At 34.3% G+C, this 19812-nt stretch overlaps 2 protein-coding genes across 5 annotated transcripts in view; one reads left to right on the top strand and one right to left on the bottom strand.

Moving 5' to 3' along the window:
* The window catches only part of LOC126838002 (LIM and calponin homology domains-containing protein 1), a 48792-nt gene extending 36710 nt beyond the window's left edge, over window positions 1–12082 (top strand). Inside the window, exons 4-15 of one of the 2 annotated variants that reach the window (XM_050572066.1) lie at window positions 6327–6967; window positions 7354–7826; window positions 7897–8022; window positions 8095–8206; window positions 8275–8390; window positions 8523–8673; window positions 8762–8940; window positions 9127–9173; window positions 10946–11054; window positions 11116–11321; window positions 11398–11642; window positions 11739–12082. In XM_050572066.1, the coding sequence (XP_050428023.1) occupies window positions 6327–6967; window positions 7354–7826; window positions 7897–8022; window positions 8095–8206; window positions 8275–8390; window positions 8523–8673; window positions 8762–8940; window positions 9127–9173; window positions 10946–11054; window positions 11116–11321; window positions 11398–11642; window positions 11739–11761 (2428 nt within the window). In that variant the 3' untranslated portion in view covers window positions 11762–12082. Of the gene's footprint in view, window positions 1–6326; window positions 6968–7353; window positions 7827–7896; window positions 8023–8094; window positions 8207–8274; window positions 8391–8522; window positions 8674–8761; window positions 8941–9126; window positions 9174–10939; window positions 11055–11115; window positions 11322–11397; window positions 11643–11738 lie in introns of both variants that reach the window. The other variant, XM_050572065.1, reaches the window with a different exon arrangement.
* On the bottom strand, window positions 11974–15658 carry LOC126838003 (CCR4-NOT transcription complex subunit 10). 3 transcript variants are annotated; one of them, XM_050572068.1, is made up of 12 exons: window positions 15569–15658; window positions 15077–15506; window positions 14828–15012; window positions 14637–14768; window positions 14462–14565; window positions 14247–14398; window positions 13980–14185; window positions 13807–13919; window positions 13436–13696; window positions 13111–13354; window positions 12251–12329; window positions 11974–12181 (listed from the first exon to the last, which is right to left on the bottom strand). In XM_050572068.1, the coding sequence occupies exons 2-12, from the start codon at window positions 15489–15491 to the stop codon at window positions 12123–12125; spliced, it is 1950 nt and encodes a 649-aa protein (XP_050428025.1). In that variant the 5' UTR covers window positions 15492–15506; window positions 15569–15658; the 3' UTR covers window positions 11974–12122. The 3 variants fall into 3 exon arrangements, with proteins under 3 accessions (XP_050428025.1, XP_050428024.1, XP_050428026.1); XM_050572067.1 differs by having other exon boundaries at window positions 15077–15630; XM_050572069.1 differs by having other exon boundaries at window positions 14637–14765; window positions 15077–15630.
* Between the last annotated feature and the right edge of the window lie 4154 nt (window positions 15659–19812).

Raw genomic sequence — 19812 nt, 5'->3', positions numbered from 1 at the left:
TTTTATTTTAGAGTTCAGGGCCATTGAGTAGTATAATATTATCACAGCATGCTCCAAAAAGGTTGCTAGTTTACAAATAAAAGATAATGAAGATTTGCACACTTGACGTAAACGGTAATGTTAACTTTAACGCCAATGACAGTTCAAATAAATGAATATATATGTATTTACATATAATGAAGTGTTAGAGCCTGGCGTTTGCATGTGTATGGAACTAGGACGGTTTGTTTTCTAATGATAACGAAAAAACTAGTTGTTGTTTTCGACGTGTTATTTTTATTTTTTTCTGGAAATGATCGCAAAAACTTGTTTTGTTGTGGCTGTCGTGAGAAAATCAACGTTGGAAGAAAACAAGGACAATGCATGTTAAATTACTGTTTAACTCGCACAGTCTAACCACGTGAAGTGGTTAAATCACCAACGACCTAGTCTCTCTAGTCTCAACAGCTGCTGGGAAGTGAATTTTATTTTACATTTGGTTTTTGGTATCGTATCAATTCGTTAAAACAATTTGCGACCAGTTTACGTTTGACGATAATCATCGCCGCAAGTAATAAAATATAAATGCATATATCAGTTACTTATTTAACACTATTATTTTTGTGTTTATTGGAATCTAACTGCAACTAATAAAACATAAGTAACTTGTATTTATGATTCAAGATAATTGTATAAAATGTTTAACGCAATGAATATACATAAATGTTTGTTAATGATTTAAATGAGTATAGTTTATGGACTATACGTTTCGCTTACAAAGAACTTGGACGTATTTCGTTAAATTTAAAATGTTCACGTCTTTGTACATAAAAATTACTAGAATTGTGTGTAGATGGGTATCTTGACTTTCGGAATAGTAGGTATATGGCATTAAAATAAAATAAAATCCAGTTTTAGTAGTATCACATAACGTACGTTTGACGTTGGGTTTGTAATTAAAAAAGCTACTTTATGAATATCAATAAAAAGTAGATAAGTGTAAATGTGTCAGTCTATATTTATTGGAACCAGTAAACATTCTATGAGAACTATTCAAAAAAGCGCATTAATATTCATCGTCTACTCACAACTATTATGACTTATTATAATAATGTGTGCAACTCCAAAATTTAAATAAAATAAAAGCCTGTTAGGTCTCGTATTATATCAATAAAATTATTATGCCATGTTAGACTTAATTCACACCCAGGAAATACGGAACTGTGATTTTTCGCTATGTCGCGTGCAAATGTTTGTTATTTCATCCTACATTGTAAACATAATACAGTGTCCTCCAAAATGAATAGATAGTTATTTTTATTTTTGTTTTTTACATAACAGTGAATATATATACAGTATATTTGTGTATCCGTAATTTTACTGTGCGACGCAGTACATAATATTAAACCCTACCGCGTCATGTCAGTCTTAAACAGGAATAACGTTGATTGTAATATCACTGTCATTAAAAAAATACAATCCCACACGTGTTTGGCATGTGCAACAAAGCTTCGTGTTACCGACTGGCTCATCTATTTTTTGCCTGTAATATTTATTATAGCGAACTCGACAACGACCAAACATATGACACTTATAGCAGAAAAGCGAAAGTTTATGAATTATATTGAGAAAACTATGCGTTCCACAGAGCACGAGTTATATATATATATACATAGACGACAATCTATAGCTGTTAACCGACTACGTGATGGGTTCTGATAACTCGAACCGAAAGCTAGCTGCATAACTTTACGGCGTACCAATACCTCTTAATTGGAAATATGAACTGATTAATTATTTGCTTAGAGTATTCCAAACTATCCAATTCCAATGAATTGGATGTCCATGTCAAATGTGTTTCAATAACAAATTGTATAACCCAGATAACCAGTTGATGATAAAATAAATTACTCTATAGTGAAGACTTAAAAACAAAAGTTCATATTTTAGCTTAATATATATTATGTTGAAACTGTCATGGATATGACAAACAACTAAATTATGTACTATAAGTTTCAGCTCGCCAAATATGTACAGTAGTATTTTTCAATAGATTGCTTTAATTTCTCGTCGAAACTCACAGATGTAAATCTAAAAATGATTACCGTTTCGCATTTTTTGTTTCCTCACCATATCGGATCGTCATCTTAATTAAAATCTCTTCCATAATCTATCTCCTGATGCGAAACGGTCATCGGGCGAAATCCCGCTTGTACACATACGTGTTTTTTATTATACCGGGGCCGTTCGCGATTGAATTACCACCGGCCACCGGTGGATAAGATAAGTACTGGTGCGATTCTATCGAGTGTTGAGAAACCCAAAGGAAAGAAAGAGAGAGAGGTAATAATAATCAATCGATAACCGGCAGACAGTCATTATTATTATTATATTGCCGGCCACCTGAATAATATGCTTGCGGGCGTGTGTGTTATGTTTTTTCCTGCCAGCCGACCTAATACATATAAAAAAAACATCGAAGCTAAAATATATATACATATATTGTATCAAAGCCGGTAAGTTTGCACGCTGATATTCTTATATGGAATAGTTGGTAGGCACTACAACCTAAGAATTTCCATATCAACTGTGTGAGGTCCTCCGTCCACGGCTTTATTGTTTCTCACAAAGATCTGTATAGCTACGCGCCTCGTGCGCTCGTTAGTCATTACTGTTTTTTTTCCATTGTGACTGTAATTTTGTTTTTTATTATTGTAAAATTATATATTATCACACACTACCCATACGGGTAGTCGATATCCGGTTTTGGCAAAAATATGCTCTATGACCACATATTGAGTTTTTAAAACACATTTTTCTGTATCCGAAATATTATAAAGTGTTAAGTAAATGATACGTCTATACTCTATACTATATATTGACATGGTTATTATTTATAAGTAAGGCCCGGAAGATTATGTTCTTAAAACAACCAAAATATATAGGGGTGATTTTTTTTATCATGGACCATTCAATATCTCGCTGAGTTTAGTTAATAATTGAATTTTTTTTTTTTTATAGTGTTTTTATATTTGAGAATAATTTACTAAAAATGTTGACTGGTCGATAACCAGTTTTGGATAATTATTTTTGAAGTTATAAGAGTTTAAAAGTTAGGAAGGGAGGGGAAGTGCGCGTAGATAAAAATAATACTACACTGCACCTTTCTTCCTGCCCTTAACTTGAAACTTCAATACTTAAAATAGTTCAAAAAAAGAAGTATGGTACGGTATAAATGTTTGGTGAACATCTAAAGTAAAAAATGGGCAGATTCCCATTTTTATTACTCATGTTCTTTTTAGTCATTTTCCATCATTTTTAACATCTTTATCTTTGAGCAATAGTAAAAAAAAAATTAAAAATAAGCGTTAAAAGTATAGTTTGTTTTCGATCTATAAAATTGTATACTACTTTTATACAACATTTTGGGTACACGGTCCACTACTTTGATTATGGCCTCATTTTCATCCAAGATTCTTATACACATATATAAGCCACAACACCAGTCACTCGATAACGCATGCAAAACTACACGAAATGAAAGGCCGGTCAATTTTCACACAGGTTTCATTGTTTTTTTTTTTTTTTAGTCAATTCGACTGGTCGTCGGCATAACTATTATTATGTTAACACAAAATATGTGGGTTACACTAGCAACACGTTTCGAAATACCCCAACAGTAGTTCGTATGTGCCAACACGTCATTTTCCCTAGTTAGTGTTTATGTTTTACGATATATGTATAAAAGATATATACATTTTGTCGTTGATACTGCAACAGTGCGTACCTCAAAATTTGGCCAAATGACATTATTACCAATATTGATAAATCATGTGCCGCCGAAAATATATTGTTAATGGTGTTTTTTTATTAGACTTATAGTTGCACTGTAAATCATAAAAATGATAACACAGCTTATAATATCAAAACCTATTCATTTAAATAACTTATTTTGCTTCTCCTGAAAACACTTGGAATTGAGATACGCGCTGTTGCAGTATCAGCGACGAATTTTGTATGATAATATAGTGTAGTTATCAGTACTCGCCAAGGGAAAGAATAAAATTGTATCACATCAAACTATCTACTCTTTTTTTTTTTTAATGTTTCTGGTTTTAATCTCGACCGCCATTCGAGATAGTTCTACGATCAGCGCGCCAAATAAATAATTATAAGAAGTAACATCTTCATTTTGAAATTACTTTGGTAACAGTAAAGTATTATGTTTTTTACTACCTTAATCGAATCGACACCGATAAGTCGACCGGAACGACGCGGCCCGTTTGAATATGTTTTAAAAGCGTTTATTCTATCTTTTTATCCGTATGACAATAGTATTTAAATAACAACGGTAAATGATTGACTGGCCAAAACAGTCAACTTTTCAAAAAATGGAAATCGCTTATTTTACGACAATTCTTATAAAATGTTTATTGAGGAGTTTAACTCGCTTGTAGATAAAACGGAGAGGCGGATAGGATACATATTTGCTACCGGTAAATTAATAAATAATAAAAAGGGCTCATAGCTACTTAGTGTTGGATTTGATTAAATATGGAATGTTTGTAATTGTTTATTAATTATTATAGAAAATATTATCTTGCAAAAATACAAGGGCAACATATACTTTTTATGTTTAACGCATTGTTTTTTTTTTTTGTAAAACTCATTTATTTTTTATATTTTTTAGATTAACTAAAACGCTTTATCATTAATGAAAAAGAAAATAATGTATGTATGTAATTTAGGTATTAAAAAAAATAATAGTGTGTTGTTACCTATATGTATATAATATACTTTCCACACGTATAAAGACAACGGTAATATTCTTGGGGTTTTTTTTCGTTTCCGTGAGAATTCCGTTATAAATTCAACGAGAACCGAGCTATGATGGACAACAAGAACGAAGAAGGTTGTAAAAATATGATTTTTTTTATAAATGGGAGCAGCCAGCCATTGTACATTTTTTTGTTTAAATTTATAAATAAAACTATAAAATTATAAATAAATTATAATAAAACTATACACAAACTTTTAAAAAACGTTATTGTCTATTTACAATTAGTTGCTTGATGGGATTTATGTCGATAAAGCTTGCTAGCTAATTATTACATTATTATTAGAGAGATAATATTGACTCTTGGGTGTTTCTTTTAAAAATCAGTTAATGTTTATGTATAAAATGTAATTTAAAGAAAAATATAAGTTCTTATCATTAGTTGGGGAGTCATTTTTATACTTCATGTTATTGTTTGTACTTCGTATAATTCTGATAATTTATATCCAATAATGTTTCCGCATAATCTGTGAAAGTAATTATATTAAACAGTTTTGTGCATATTCTTTATTTTGAAATGTGACCTACATGTTGGTATTTGCTTAAGTTTTTGTTTAAAATATAAATCACTATATTATGTATTTATTCATTATAATATTCATCACTGATTATTGATGGGTGGTTTTTCTAATAAGAAGTGGATTTCATAGGGTGTTTGAATTGTTTTCACTTAATTTTTTGTTTGAAATACCTTTGATAATTACTTGCTACTTTCTATATAATAACACAATATGTATTTTCGCTGAATATTATCGAACCTGTCGCGCGGTTGAATAAAAACTTTTATCCGCGGTGCTCTTGGAGCGTCACACTCTGTCTTAAGAAGCTAACGACATTACATTATTATTATTTTCACCTTTTTGCCAAAGTCATCGACTGTAATGCGCATTGATCGTCCAATATACACGAGATACGCGCACACAACGGGAATATCTAATGCCCATGACCCGCTTTCTTTCGTTTGTATATCAATAATGTTATTTTAAAGGAAGATATTATAAGATCATGTGGTGCGACGTTTTTCGGGAACAATTAAGTAGGCAAACGACGATACGAAGAAGCGTTGGGTAAATAATAGGTTTTTGAAAAGCTCATTATGGTATTTAATAATCGAGACGCCGCCACACACAATAGGATGCCAATTAAAACTGCGGTCGTCGGCAGAGAAAGTCTTGTATAAACATATATATTATAATACAACAATTTTATATTATGATTTCTGTATAATATTTAGGATTATGAGAGACTATTGCGTTTTGGCGGCGGCTCGCAAACCGCTGAAACTACTCACGTTCTGATAATAATATGTTCGGCTTACGTGAACTATAGGTAAAGCGGTCACCTGGTCATAATACGGGTCGTGCTCGTTCATGAAACATTAAATTTTGTATAATATTATATAGACAGACCGTAGTGGCTCCCCGAGGGATGTCGAAAGCATAATATTGATACCGAGCATGTCGCAACCACAATTTTTATACTATTGTTGCATCGTATGATTTTGTTCCAGGGGAAGGAGTGGCCGCCTGAGGAGTCTGCCGGCGCTGTACCAGGACGACGACGACGGCAACGATCTCAGCGATTTGGGTATAAGCACCGGCGGCAAGAAGTCCGAAGACAGTTCAGACGAATGTAGCAAAAACGGTCGTGAAGACGAGGTTTTCCGAGAAGAGGTCGAACAAGAGGAAGAGTCTCGGGATCCGGGTGCCGTCACAAGTGAGCGCAACGAAAACGGATACGATCGGGCCATCAAGGACTACGTGGACTTTGCCGAGTCTAAGAGGACCGCGGTTGTTCCGGCTTGCTCTAAGCAGGAAGACGACGATGGCGAGAGACAGCTGCAGCTGCCTACTTATAGGAAACCGGCACCGTTGCTTGTGGCCGAAGCCAAGCGCAGGATGTCGGCGCCAAAAATCGAAGAGAAAGTCATGTTGCTCAAAATCAGATCGCAGTCCACCAAAGACTTGCACTCGGCCGTGGCCAACGAACTGCCCAAAGTGGACATTGGCAAACGCCGGGAAGTATTCGAAAAAGCCGCTACCGAACAAGTACAACCGTTGCCGGTCGCTCTGAAACCGACTAAAAAGAAGTTGTCGGAACCCGTCGGATCAGCGGCTCCCCGTCAAGAATCGCCTCCGCCTACTTCCACCAGTAAGTCAAAACAATAATAAATTCCCAACCTGACTGTTTAACTTAACCTAACTTTAAAACTTCCGAAAAAAACCTTACCGGCTACGGGCGGGCTACACATTTGTTGGTGTTATTCGTGTACATACGGGTTGACGAACGTCATAGGGTTTCGAGTTCTCACAGGAGGTATAAAAAAAAACCCGTAATTTACCCTTTTAATACTAATCAAATATAGTAAACAAGTACGTAGAGTTGTTAGACAGGGCTGCGTTAAAACAGTCGCCCCGAACTCGTTGAGCGTTCTCCTGTCAGGCCCAACTTTACCGTCGCTAAACGACGAATTACTTAGTAGACATAGGTGTGACTTGGGACTATACGACTTTCTATTGTCAAATATTTGTTTTCAGAACCGACATTCGAATCACAACCTGAATCGACGTGCGTGGCTTCTTATCGCAATGAAGAGGAACAGCGGTCGGTACCGCTAGTCCAACAACAGCAATTGCAGGATGACTCTGTCGAAGAAGAGGAAAAGCCCATCGTGGCCATGGAGAAAGAAAGGCCGAGCATGGCTCCGTCGACCGCCGAAGACGAATACCGGTTGCATAACCACGAACTGTCCCTGTCTGACCTTGTAAGTCGCCATTCCATCGACAGCTTAGACCAGGAGGAATGCGGCCATCACACGACCGAGGACCCCGACGACGGCAACTATCCGGGATCGTGTCTGAGCGCCGAAGACAGCGGCATACACACCGAAGACATGTCGAGCTGTGTCAGTCAGGCCGATGACGAGGAACAGCGATCCAACCTGCAGCCCAGTCCCATCCAACAGCACCAATTGCCCGTCGTTCCACACGTCGAAACTTCTTACAACATGGTGAGTGAGACGGTTTATACCTTTCATGATACAGTCTAACGGGTTTTTTCTCTGTCAACTCTTATCGCAGGTACTGGAACTGACACCCGTCAACGCTTTGGAGCCACCCAAGGAGAAGCCTCCTCCGCCGCCGGTAGACGATGACGACTCCTATGCCGAGGCAGAAGTGAACTTGCCACAAGAGCGTCATCTTACGGTAACCGATCATATTATCATAATGTAGAGTAGTGTTAAGTTTTTGTATGAACGCTCGTTGTTGTCCTGGCAGGCCGCGGACGCCGTCGATTCGGCGAAACGCATTAAAAAGGAAATGTGGATGAAACGTTCGAGTTTTCTGGGCCTGGAAGAATACACCAGTGGCAATGCAGGCTACGAACAAGGTATGTATGGTGGTTCAGTTCTTGTCGTCGTCCTACCAGTTATTGAAATGGCATTATTGTTTTTTTAGATCTAGAAAATTTGAAGTCCAGACCTCCCGATCTGACGTCGTTTTTGGAAGAGGAACGTCGGTTGGAGAAATTGTTGTACAAACAGAACAAACCCGAACGACCGCAAGACACCAGGGTAGGTTAATTTTCTTATACTGAAGTGCGGATACAAGTGGTTCCCCGACGTCGCTTTTGCCAGCGATTCACATCTATAACGCTTTTACCGTCGTTGGACATAATTCAATCTTGATCTCGATGATTTTTGCAGATCTACGAAAACGTTAACGCGCCCACGAAAAACGTATACATCGACGACGGTGGCGATATCGAGAGTAACCAATACATGCGGGACATACTGCAGGTAGAAGAACAAAGCCGGTGCAACCAGTTGAAAAACAAAGCGGCGCAGAACAATATCGGTGAGTGCCTTTATTACTTAAGAAATACATTCATTTTGTATAGTCGATGGTCGGATATTTACTTACAAGTTGTATGCGTTGTCAACAGGCGAGAAGTTAGTGAAGAAACTCAAAGAGTTGGAAGAGGATTTAAACAATCAAGAGTGCATGAGGGTGGGATCCGCTCATTGGTTACCGTCGCCAAACCGGCATTCCCTGCAAGACATTTCCAGCGTGGCCAACGCCCGACCGCCTCTTGACCACACACAGTCTATGCCAAACTTGGAAGTAAGTGATCAAACACATTAACATCACGATTGTTGAATCCAATGCGTATTTTCCAATTTTCTACGTACATCTGATTTTGGATTAGAGACGTGTATTATGTAGGATTTTTAACAACTACATTTCACCTCTTACCTGAAATACGCTTGTGTTACTTTTTCTAATGATCAATTCTATTTTTTTTTCCAGCAACAACCTATTCACAATCAACACCATCAGCCCGAAGAATACACGTGGTGAGTGTGCCATTAATTATTAAGACGGCGCCACACACCCGTTATTTTCTTCAAAAAACCCCCTTTGCATGGATTAATTTTACAAAGGCTGTAATCAAAACTAAGAAACCAAATTTTCACATAATATAGACAACAACGTTGTCTCTGTTCTACCATCGCCCTTTTTTTAATACTTCAACCAGTTAATGAATAATTAATTATTTAAGGACTTTTTTAAAAATGATATAGCGTTTAACCTTTTAGTTTGTACAAAATTGCCTATACTTTACTCCTTAAAAATGGGTGGTGTGGCGACCTCTTAAGGGGATTGAAAGACTGTTTGTTTTTTGACGTTCTAAACCAAAATACCTAACAAAATTTTAACTATTTAGGATGGTTGGTCCGGTTTCAATAGTGTAAAGATATACGAGTCCTTTGGCTTGTTTGATAGGTTATGTTTCAAACGGTTTTTTATATTTTTATTTAAATAAGTTGTGTTTAAATATTGAAAAATTTTCAAATTGAATTTAAAAAAAAAATGAATTTTTTAAATTAAAATCGGTTTTTAACATAACCTACCAACAAAATCTTATATTTTTACAGAATTGAAATTGGATCAAACAGTCTCAGCTTTGTCACGTCTAAATAATTTTTTTACCACCAAAATGGCTTTTACTCATAGAAACAATTAATTAGTTAAAAATAATACCTTGAATTTTTTACAAATAACCTGAAAATAAGTTGACATGGTCGACATTTATAAAAACCACTTTTTTCTTAAATAATGCCTGTATACAAATCCCTAAAAACTACTCGCTCTCAATCCCCTTAATATGAAAATTGGAAGTAAAGTTTTTTTTATACAAAATATGCGGTCAAAATTTTTTTCACGTATGTAAATAATTTCAATTAACTTAATATTGTTCACGGATTCTACATTTACGAAAGTATGTCAAAAATCGTATTGTTTTTTCTAACTTTTACTAAGAACATACAATATGTAAAAAAATTTTTACAATAAGTATTTTTTTTAACTATTTATAATTAAAATCTTAATATTATAATGATACTTGATTATACATGTGAGAAATAACTTGTTAAGACAATAACTGAAAGCGGCCGGTCTTTAAGGGGTTTATATAGGCAAAATTTAAGAAAAAAAGAGGTTTTAATAAACTTTGACCATGTCATTTTTATTTTCAAATAATTTTTATATAAGGTTCAGGGTATAATTTTTAACTTGTACAACTTTACGCCTAAAATCCATTTTATTCCTAAAAGAAACTAATTTAAACCTAAAAGCCTGACAAAATTGTGCCTACTAAGATAAGATATGATTTTGTAAAAATATTTGAGCTGATCTAACTTTTTTCCAGGTTATTGTGAAGTCAATATATCAATAGCTATTTCATTTACTTAAAAAAATCTAATGAAGTGAATACTAAACATTTTAGAAATTCAAATAAGATTTAAACACAATTTTAATAGAAATATCAAAAGTTGATGACCTTATTAACCCTGAAAAGAGGCCCATAAATTCAAATAATTTTACAGAATTGAAATCTGGCCATTTTAAGTAGGCATAATTTTGTCAGGCTTTTAGGCCTAATTCGTCCAAAAAAACTGACTGCTTTCAATCCTCTTAATGAGCTTATGTTACATTATTTTTTGTTTTATCCTATTTGATTATTATGTTTTGTAACTTATATTTCCTATGCTATTACTAATTAAGTTAGGTAATCTGGTTATAATAGTTTACATTTTTTTTTATAAATTTCTTAATCTAGTTTTAGGTCACAAAACAGTTGTCCTCGGCCAGCCCAACAGCCGAACATGTATGCAAAACGAAAATCAACAAACAGTCAACCTGAACAGTTCAATTACCAACATTGGCTCATTCAAGTGAGTAAAAAACAAACGTTATTGTGGGATGATTTTGTAACTCTTATTGTCCGCTGTGCAGGAAGCTGAACATAGGCGTCTAGTTGATAGGTGTAACCGTCAAGTACCACCTCCGTCGGCGTCCGACATGATGCCTCGTTCCTGTACTAGACCGGCTCTGCCACCACCTCCACCACCGGCACACAATAAAAAACCTTTGCCCGACTCTGTAATCAACACGATAACACAACGTGTACAAGACCGTCTGTCGTTTAATGACTTCCACAGGTATAAAGAGAATAATTGTGGTTAATATTTCCCACATTATTGGTACCCAATTAATTTGATGTTTGCCTACTTATAGACACGACCATGGAGCACCTCAGGAGTCAATGTTGAGCGTCAGTGGTAAAAAGAAGTGTTCTCATTGTACGGTGGAGCTGGGTCGCGGCGCTGCTATGATCATCGAGAGCCTACAGTTATTTTACCACATTGAGTGTTTCAAGTGTTGTGTTTGTTGTGTACAATTAGGCGATGGTCTCATGGGTACAGATGTACGAGTCAGAAATAAAAAGTTACACTGTCAAAACTGTTTTTCTAGTGACGATGGTACGTTTTACTTTTTACAACATATTTACACTGTTATCAGTAAACAATAACATAATGTCGTGGTTGTAATAAAATTATCATTGACATTGTTTGCAGGAGTTAAGTTCAGTTGCGTATAAAAAGAAAAAAAGGAGATAAAATTAATACAACATAATTATTTATAAGTAAAAAAAAAAAAATGTTTAATTAAAATATTAATGTTAAAAATCTTTAGAAATTGTAATATATACTAATATGTATATTGTTGCATATGCGTGTATAATTATAAAGAATGAAAACGAGAAAAGGAGAGAGAGAAGCGCATGGAAATTTTATTTTTGTTGTTGTTGTGTTTTTTAGTAATGTAAAAATTTTATTTTTCGAATTTTATTGACAACCATCATCATAATATTATATTATTATATACTTAAATAGAAAATAAAATTATAAAATACATGAAATTACGTAGTATTAATTGTTGTTGTTTTGCACACCTCAAATCTACCGTTTTGCTTGTGGACAGTTTTGTTTAATTAATGTTATTGCAATTTCTTTTTGACCTGAAACCGAAATTAGATTCAATCAACATCAAGGACTTTGTACATCTGATTGAACGTAGCAGGACTTACCTAGTCGTAAGTGAATGTAAAGAGCCAATATGACTACATGCACTGGGACTGAAACATGTTCAATTTTTGACAGCCATATCTACGACAAATAATAACTGTTACATCGCATAATAATATTGTAACAATAAAATCTGATTGTCTAGAATATTATTTACAATATTTTGTTTTGAAATCTAAATTATAAGTTGTCAACAGTAAGGATAAGGATTATTGTAAGAAATTACAATTAATTGTATTTATATTGTATTTAAAATAAACATGGTTCAGTTGAAAAATTTATATCATAAATGTACCTCATGAATAAGGAATATTATATTGATACGTATTCATTGGACCCTCGGGCATCCGCGTCTTCTCCCGGAAACCACCACCCGTGGCAGCATGGTGTGCTATCACACAGGAGCCCGAGGGTTAAAAAAAATATTTCTAGCTTTGGATTAGATAAAAAAAACATTCCAACTAAGAGAGAACTCGATCCACTTTACTCCAGTAATTTTATATACACTATTGCTTATGTTTATTACTAGAATAATAGTTATACAAATTATACTTATTGTTGAGACTGAAAATTTTTGTAAATTAAACCAATTTAGCTTAATCTAAATTAGACAACTCCTAGAATTATCATCATGTAATTTTGATTAGTTAATTAGTATTTAAAACTTGAATAAAGACTAACTCCACGAGTTAAAAGAGCACATAATCGAATAATGCTGTTAAACTCTGATAAGAAAGTTACTGTTATTTTCTCAACAGCTCGGTGCTGTTACACATTATTTTACTTTTTACCAATTTATTAATTATTTTACGAGTCAACACAAATATATTACGATATTCAATTAAGTGTAGAACTTGATTACTTGTTTGAGTAGCTCTCCGGCTTTATCTAGGTCTCCCCTAAGTGTCAATGCCACTGCCAAGTTATAATAAAGAACGGCTTTTGCAGACTTTTGCTGGTCCGGCTTCCAATTTTCAGCAGTGAGTTGTTCGTGTAATTCAGGTTCCAAGTCGTCTAATGCACTTGACTCTTTAAGCATATCAATAGCTTCATTGGGTTTATCTAATAAAATTAATGCTTCTGCTGCGTACAAGTGACCTAAGAATCTGAAAAGGAAAATTTGCTATATTTCTTTTGTTGGTATGTCTCAGTATTTTATAACAATTTGTTTGTTTTTTGCTATATACTTGAGAACTTTATTTATTTTATCCGACTTGATTAACTCTTGTGAAAACTGGAGTGCCACTACAGGGTCACCAAGACACAGGGCTATATATGCTCCAGACGACTGAATACAGCCAATGAGATAATGTTTTTCAGAATCGATTGGCGCGTGCGATGGTGAATAATCAACTGTATCTCCTTGTATCAACCAAGCTGCATTCCGAATGCACAAAGAACCAAATTCGAGACTTGGCATAGGTACAGCGGCAGAAACCGCTTCACAACTAAAAAATAACAAATAGTCTTAGTTATAACATAAGAACTATAATAGTTTGAGTAATTTATAAGTGTTATTAATATTATATAATTTATTTAGTTGTTAAAATTTACTGACCTGTATTTAGTATCTGGGAACAAATGGGATTTCAAAATTATTTTTCGGTGTTTACCAGAGCCCACCACGCCTTCAATATAAGATTTCTTGAAATCGAAATCCCTATCGTTACTCTATAATGCAAATTTGATATAATATACAATAAACTTAGCCTTAAAGTAAGAATTACTTACGCTTTTGTGTGCCATAACGCAACATTCGGCTAATCGTAACCACAATCTCGGATTCATGTGATACGTTTGTACTGCTTCTATTAAACAGTCAAACGCCTCCTCTGGCTTATGAGCGTGTAATAAACTTATGCCCAAATTGAACATTAGTTCAGTTTTGATACTAGCGCCGATCACATGAAGTGGTTGACCCGATAAAACACCTTCGCCTTGATAAAATATAATATACAATTTATTATACAATAACTATTATGTTTATTATGAATTTACCTTGTATTGGTTTGGTTACGTTTTCTATGTTCTTTTGATGACTATCAATCGCTTTGAACATCGACATATAAGCTATTGTAGGTTTTTTAGTGTTATGATACAAACATGCCACATTGTTTTTTATCAAGACGTGTGGACATTCTCCTGTTTCCCTGTAAAATTACGTTAAGTCAAAATCGGAAATAGTCAATTCCCGTTAAAAAAAATATCATTACTTAAAATTGTCTGTAAGAGGAACTTCTTTCAATATATCCAATGCTTCTTTATGATTACCACGAAGGTATTCTAATTTACCCAGCAGAAACAAAGTTACCGAATCCTGTCATAGATATGCATACAAGTTTTTAATTGAAACCTTTTGTTTATTTATGATTGTGAACATTGAGATACCTGTTTTTCTTTAATAGTATCTAATTGTTGACTACATTCGTCAAATTGATTGAGTTCCATTAAACACCTTACGCGGTATTGAATCAGACTTATTCGGAAAGCATCGGTGGCCGCATCTAAATTCGCTTTCTGCTGGTAAAACATTCATGTTTAGAAAATGTATTTGTTAACACTTTATGGTAAAACCATACTTTTTCAGGTTCCGTGTGATGAATAGGACCTTGGTCTCCGGTACCGGTCAATATATTTGTGGCATTGTCCGTCGATACAAACTGACTTTCGATGTATGTTATCAGTTTGAGCGCTTCAGAAGGTTTGTGGGTTTCCAAATGAAGTTGAACCACCAACAGGCACACTTTATGAGCTAGGCTTTCCTCTGCAAGAAAATTAATTTTATTAATAACAAACCGGATTGAGTTTTCTTCATATAAAGATTTCACCTAGAGACTCTATGAAAGCATATACTTTATTGATTACAGTCAGGGCCTTTGTGTAGTATTTCAAGTGGCATAACAAGACGGCGTAATTGTAATAGTAAATACAATTTTCAACATCTTCCAGCGAGTCTAAGAGTTCCAGGTTAACGTCAATTTGTGAGCAAACGTCTGAAAACGACTTGCGAAATTTGTCCGTCGTGCACAGATCATTTTTATAAAACTCTACGACCGCCTTGTTGAGCATGACTTTGGGATCGTTGGGCCGTACAGCTTCTATCCGCTCCAGAGTCTGCAGACAAGCCTTGTAATTCTTTTGTTCATACTCAGCCAGTGCTTGCTGGGCCCAATCCCGTTCTTGATCGGTGATGTTGCTTGCAGTGGCTCCTTTACCGTTCTGCTGATCTGCTTTGTCAGACATGTCATTCGCTCGTCACTACAATTCAGTTGAACGAAATATATTTACATACAATGCAAAAAATTACTAAAAACAAATACCAATATAATGTCAAACGATGCGCTTGTATTTAAATGTTTTTGTAGTGTTCAAAAATTCCTTATCAAATGTTATCATTATGTTTATTATCGTCCATAAATATAAACAATACTTCAGAGTGTGTTAGGGTGTCTTCTTTTGCGTGTGGCGCACTCTAACCAATATATATAACACCAATGTGTAGACAAAAATTAATATTTTAGGTATTTAGTATAATATTTTTTTTCATAGGTATAATTGTTAACCATTAAAATGTGTAACTTATTTTTATTTGTATTAAATCAAACCTTATCGTATCCACATTAATTAATACAATTGAGTATATATTACAATATAATATACACTCAATGTTAATAGTTTGAATCCTAGAGCCTACAGATGGTTTTTTTTTTTATTAATTAAAAAAAACATGTATAATGTTTAGGCTTAAATACGAAACAGTTAAACGCATTACGTATTCACTTCTAGTTATTTATTTAAAGTGTACAAGAGAAACAATTCAGTCGAGAATCAACCAGAATTTCAGTAAATACCTACCTAAATTCACTTCTTCTCGAATATTTTCGCATGTTTTAAATTGCAAACACAAACTATTTTCTTTAGTTCACTGGCTGAAAATGTGATAGAATTGCAAGTGTCAACCGCATGTTCACAACAATTTACCATTTTTCATTTTTATTGGTTTAATATTAAGTTAAGTATGCTGTACTAAGTATAGGTAAACTCTTTATTCTTATGGGAAGTTCTTTAATATTTAACCAAACACTCGAGGTTATTGATCGGTTTAAAATTCGATACAAAAAGTTTTAAAAATGACACACAGGGTACTGTACAAACATGCAAGTCATTTACACCATGATTCCGTATCACCTAAGTTACATTACATGTCGGCCGAGTACTGACTTCTGACTTAAAGTTAGACGATAAATTAATCTCACTGATATGCATTGATCTGCAGCACATATAATAACAATATTACCCAATCTAGACCATAACACTATATCTAATATAATAAAATTACTCAGCCAACTGGGCGTTTGCTATAGAACATACTACTAACTTCTACAACATTTTTGTTTGAAGTTTTGCTTAAAATTTAATATCGACGCATGTTCAATAAATACCACAATTAACGCAACAACTGTCTGTATAAAAGGATACAATAAAAATGGCTGAACAGTTGTCGTGGAAAAGTCTTTTGACGACAATCGACAAATGGTAAATAGCAGCTTTTGATGGGTGCAATTAAATAAAACGCGAAAAAATGCGCTTTTATTATTAAGGATACGCCATGGACTCGGAATGACTGCGAACAACCATAAGAATGTGAGTGTTGAATTCCAAATGCCGTTGCCTTTTCGAAATACAGTCTAATGAAATTCCTGACTGAATTCCAAAGTTCCTATGTTCGCACTACTTATAGCCAGTGTCCGCTTATTGTCATTTATCGATTTCTATCTAAATTTCCATTTTCCACCAGCCAAACTATCTGTGCCGCAAACGTTCAGTGTGATATTTTCACTGTTGCTTGAATTATGAAGTACCTATATTATATCCATACTGATGACATTATACTCAGTGTAAAATTTTTTAAATTATGTGTTGTTTTCACAACGAATAAATTTAAATGAATGGTTAATGAATTGATTCAAAATAACTAGCCAAGTGAACGTTTTGTCAATAAATCAATTAAGGTCAATTATTAAAAAACTACTAAAAAACTTTTGGCCACAACAATATTTCGAATGGTATCGAGGCAGAAAAAAAGGAGCGGACGGTGCTCCGCGGAACGAGACATTAAAATGTATCCAGTGGTGTTGCGGACTCGTACGCAAGCTGTTAAATAAAATATGTAATACCTCTCTTAGAAAAATAACTTTAAGCCAAGCCGTCTTTTAAATGCAAAATTTCTGGTTTTAACAACGAAAATTAAAACATTTTCAATCAGTTTATAATATTATTATTTTTTATAAAACGTGATCTCAATTTTTTTGTTTTTACCTCCCTCCCAACTTAGTTTTTTTGATAGCAACTTTTGAAACTTAAATGGTAACGTATATATTTTATTAACTTTTGAAATTGAGAATAATGTACTAAAAATGTTGACTGGTCGATAACCAGTTTCGGATAACTATTTTGGAGTTATTGAAGTTTCAAGTTTAGGGCAGGAGGAAAGTTGGAGTATATTTTTACTTTTATCTGCGCGCATTTCCCAACCGCACTTCCCCTCCCATCAAAACGTTTAAACTCTTATAACTTATAACTCCGGGCTGACTCAACATAATGTATAACAGAGTCATAAAGTTCTACTACAGTGATAAAATCGATACTGACTGATTGCAACGTCTCCCCAAAATACTTGTATAAGAGCACATTCAAGACGATTAAACTTGTTTAATAAACCTTTTACCTCACAACGTGTGGTTGGTTTTTGATAAGGGTCATCTGAAAATGTTTTTAACACTCAAACGATTAAATCCCAATTTTTATTAAGAGATCTACAAGCTTCTTCCCAAGCCGACCATCGAGTTTCAGATAACCCTTTTAATGCCACTTTTCACTTTTGCCTTTAACATAATAGCATTTCCCAACATTGAGTTGACGCCGAAAAAAAAAACATACTGCTTGTAGCAATTCACGAAAGTGACAAGATTCTCACAACAACTTGCAGCATAACTACTGAACTACCAACCAAATTTAGAAAGTGTGCTACGCACGGAAAATACTCAGCAAGTGGATTAACATCCTTAATTCTTGCTTGTAGACCTATGTAAGCTCCTGACATATTGTTTGCACTATCATACGATTGTCCTCTTATTATCTGAATCAATGTTAAACAACCAACGCCAGAGTAGTTCACACATTATCAGCTAATTGTTCAGACCTATTCCCAGTATTCTCTAAGAAAACACAAGAATCGTTCTCAGGACGTCCATCTACAACGTATCTTATTACGAATGATAATTGGTCAGAATTTGAAATATCAGGTATCGAATCAACTATTATGGAAAAATACTTGGCTGTTTGGACTTCTTTCACAATGTTTTCCAACTCTTGGTCACTCAACAAAGTTATAAATGTGTCATATGTATGGAATGATAAGTGTGTAGTTAACCCTTTTCCTTTATTAGCATATTTTAAAATGTGAAAAGCTAAAAATGGATCAAAATGTACTATTAATTCCATTGACATTACAAAATTACCATTGTGTGAGTTTCCAATTTTGTCTGAGTCACCTCTAAATGCCAATCCTCTCATTGACAAGGTTTTTACGACTACCACAACTCTTTTTAAAAAAATGTTCCAATAGTTAACTCCATCGTTAATTTGTGCTAATAATTCACTGTCAATTATTTGTTAATGTTCCTCGTTTTCTCATAGTCTGTAAACCTATGTAATTAGTGTGTCTTGTTAAGAAATTAAGCTATGAAAAACAATAGAAATAATTGTAGCCAATAGGATACAACACTCAACAGTCCTATACTCCTATAACATGATACCTCAGTGTGAAGTGTTAATTAAAAAAAATATACTCAATTTCCAGTAAAAATAACATTTGATGAATTTCCAGCGTGGCGTTAAAAGTTGGAAGATCTTTAACTACTAAAATGTTGACACTTGATATTGTCCAAGCTAAACTGCAGACAAATAGGTTCCAGATCTTAATCATAAAACTATGACAAAACAGTTGGTATATTTCGTTTCGACTATCATCAATTTAAATGTATTCTTTGGACATTTTATTGAATATTGACCAAAAAGTTAATATTTCTGTACATCGTTGTACAAGTCATGATAACGTAGACCAAAAGAACTAAGTAAGAAACGTTCGTCACTTCACATCGGACTTATACTTAGTAGGACAAGAGATTCTCAGTTGAAATTCTTATACATATATTGTACGCGTTTGGTGGAGACGATATGTGGCTGATTATGTGAAAATTCCGAGAAGAAGACCACAGTAATTGTTATAAATTATAATCAAATATAATCTATCATATTGCTGTCAGTAAACCGAGGAATGTCCACGGCTGTATAAAATATGTTCGTTTATTGAATACAAAGGAGACGCTGGTGGATCGCGTAAAGCTAAACTTTACCATGACTGGAATTATTTAATAGTCTACGGACGGGTAGGAGCATAGTAGTAGGGCCGAGGGGGGTTCAGCCGATCATACGTAACGGCGTTTTGTTCGGGCGTGACGTCACGCGATAGAGTCGAGTATCCTCGCGCCGTCAACGAGAC

The sequence above is a fragment of the Adelges cooleyi genome, unplaced genomic scaffold, assembly GCF_023614345.1.
Source record: "Adelges cooleyi isolate 19-005CV unplaced genomic scaffold, UGA_ACOO_1.1 ACOO_flye_CR_arks_rails_tigmint_CR_PRNA_30, whole genome shotgun sequence".
NCBI classification, from domain to species: domain Eukaryota; kingdom Metazoa; phylum Arthropoda; class Insecta; order Hemiptera; family Adelgidae; genus Adelges; species Adelges cooleyi.
This window is presented reverse-complemented; position numbering and strand designations above follow the sequence as displayed.

Excerpts from the sequence above, each read along its gene's own strand:
- LOC126838003 (XM_050572068.1), bottom strand. The coding sequence starts at position 15,491 with ATGTCTGACAAAGCAGATCAGCAGAACGGTAAAGGAGCCACTGCAAGC. Across the intron at positions 13,697-13,806 it reads TTCCCAGATACTAAATACAG|TTGTGAAGCGGTTTCTGCCG; the intron begins GTCAGTAAATTT and ends GTTATTTTTTAG. Across the intron at positions 12,182-12,250 it reads TTACATTCACTTACGACTAG|GTCAAAAAGAAATTGCAATA; the intron begins GTAAGTCCTGCT and ends TTTCGGTTTCAG.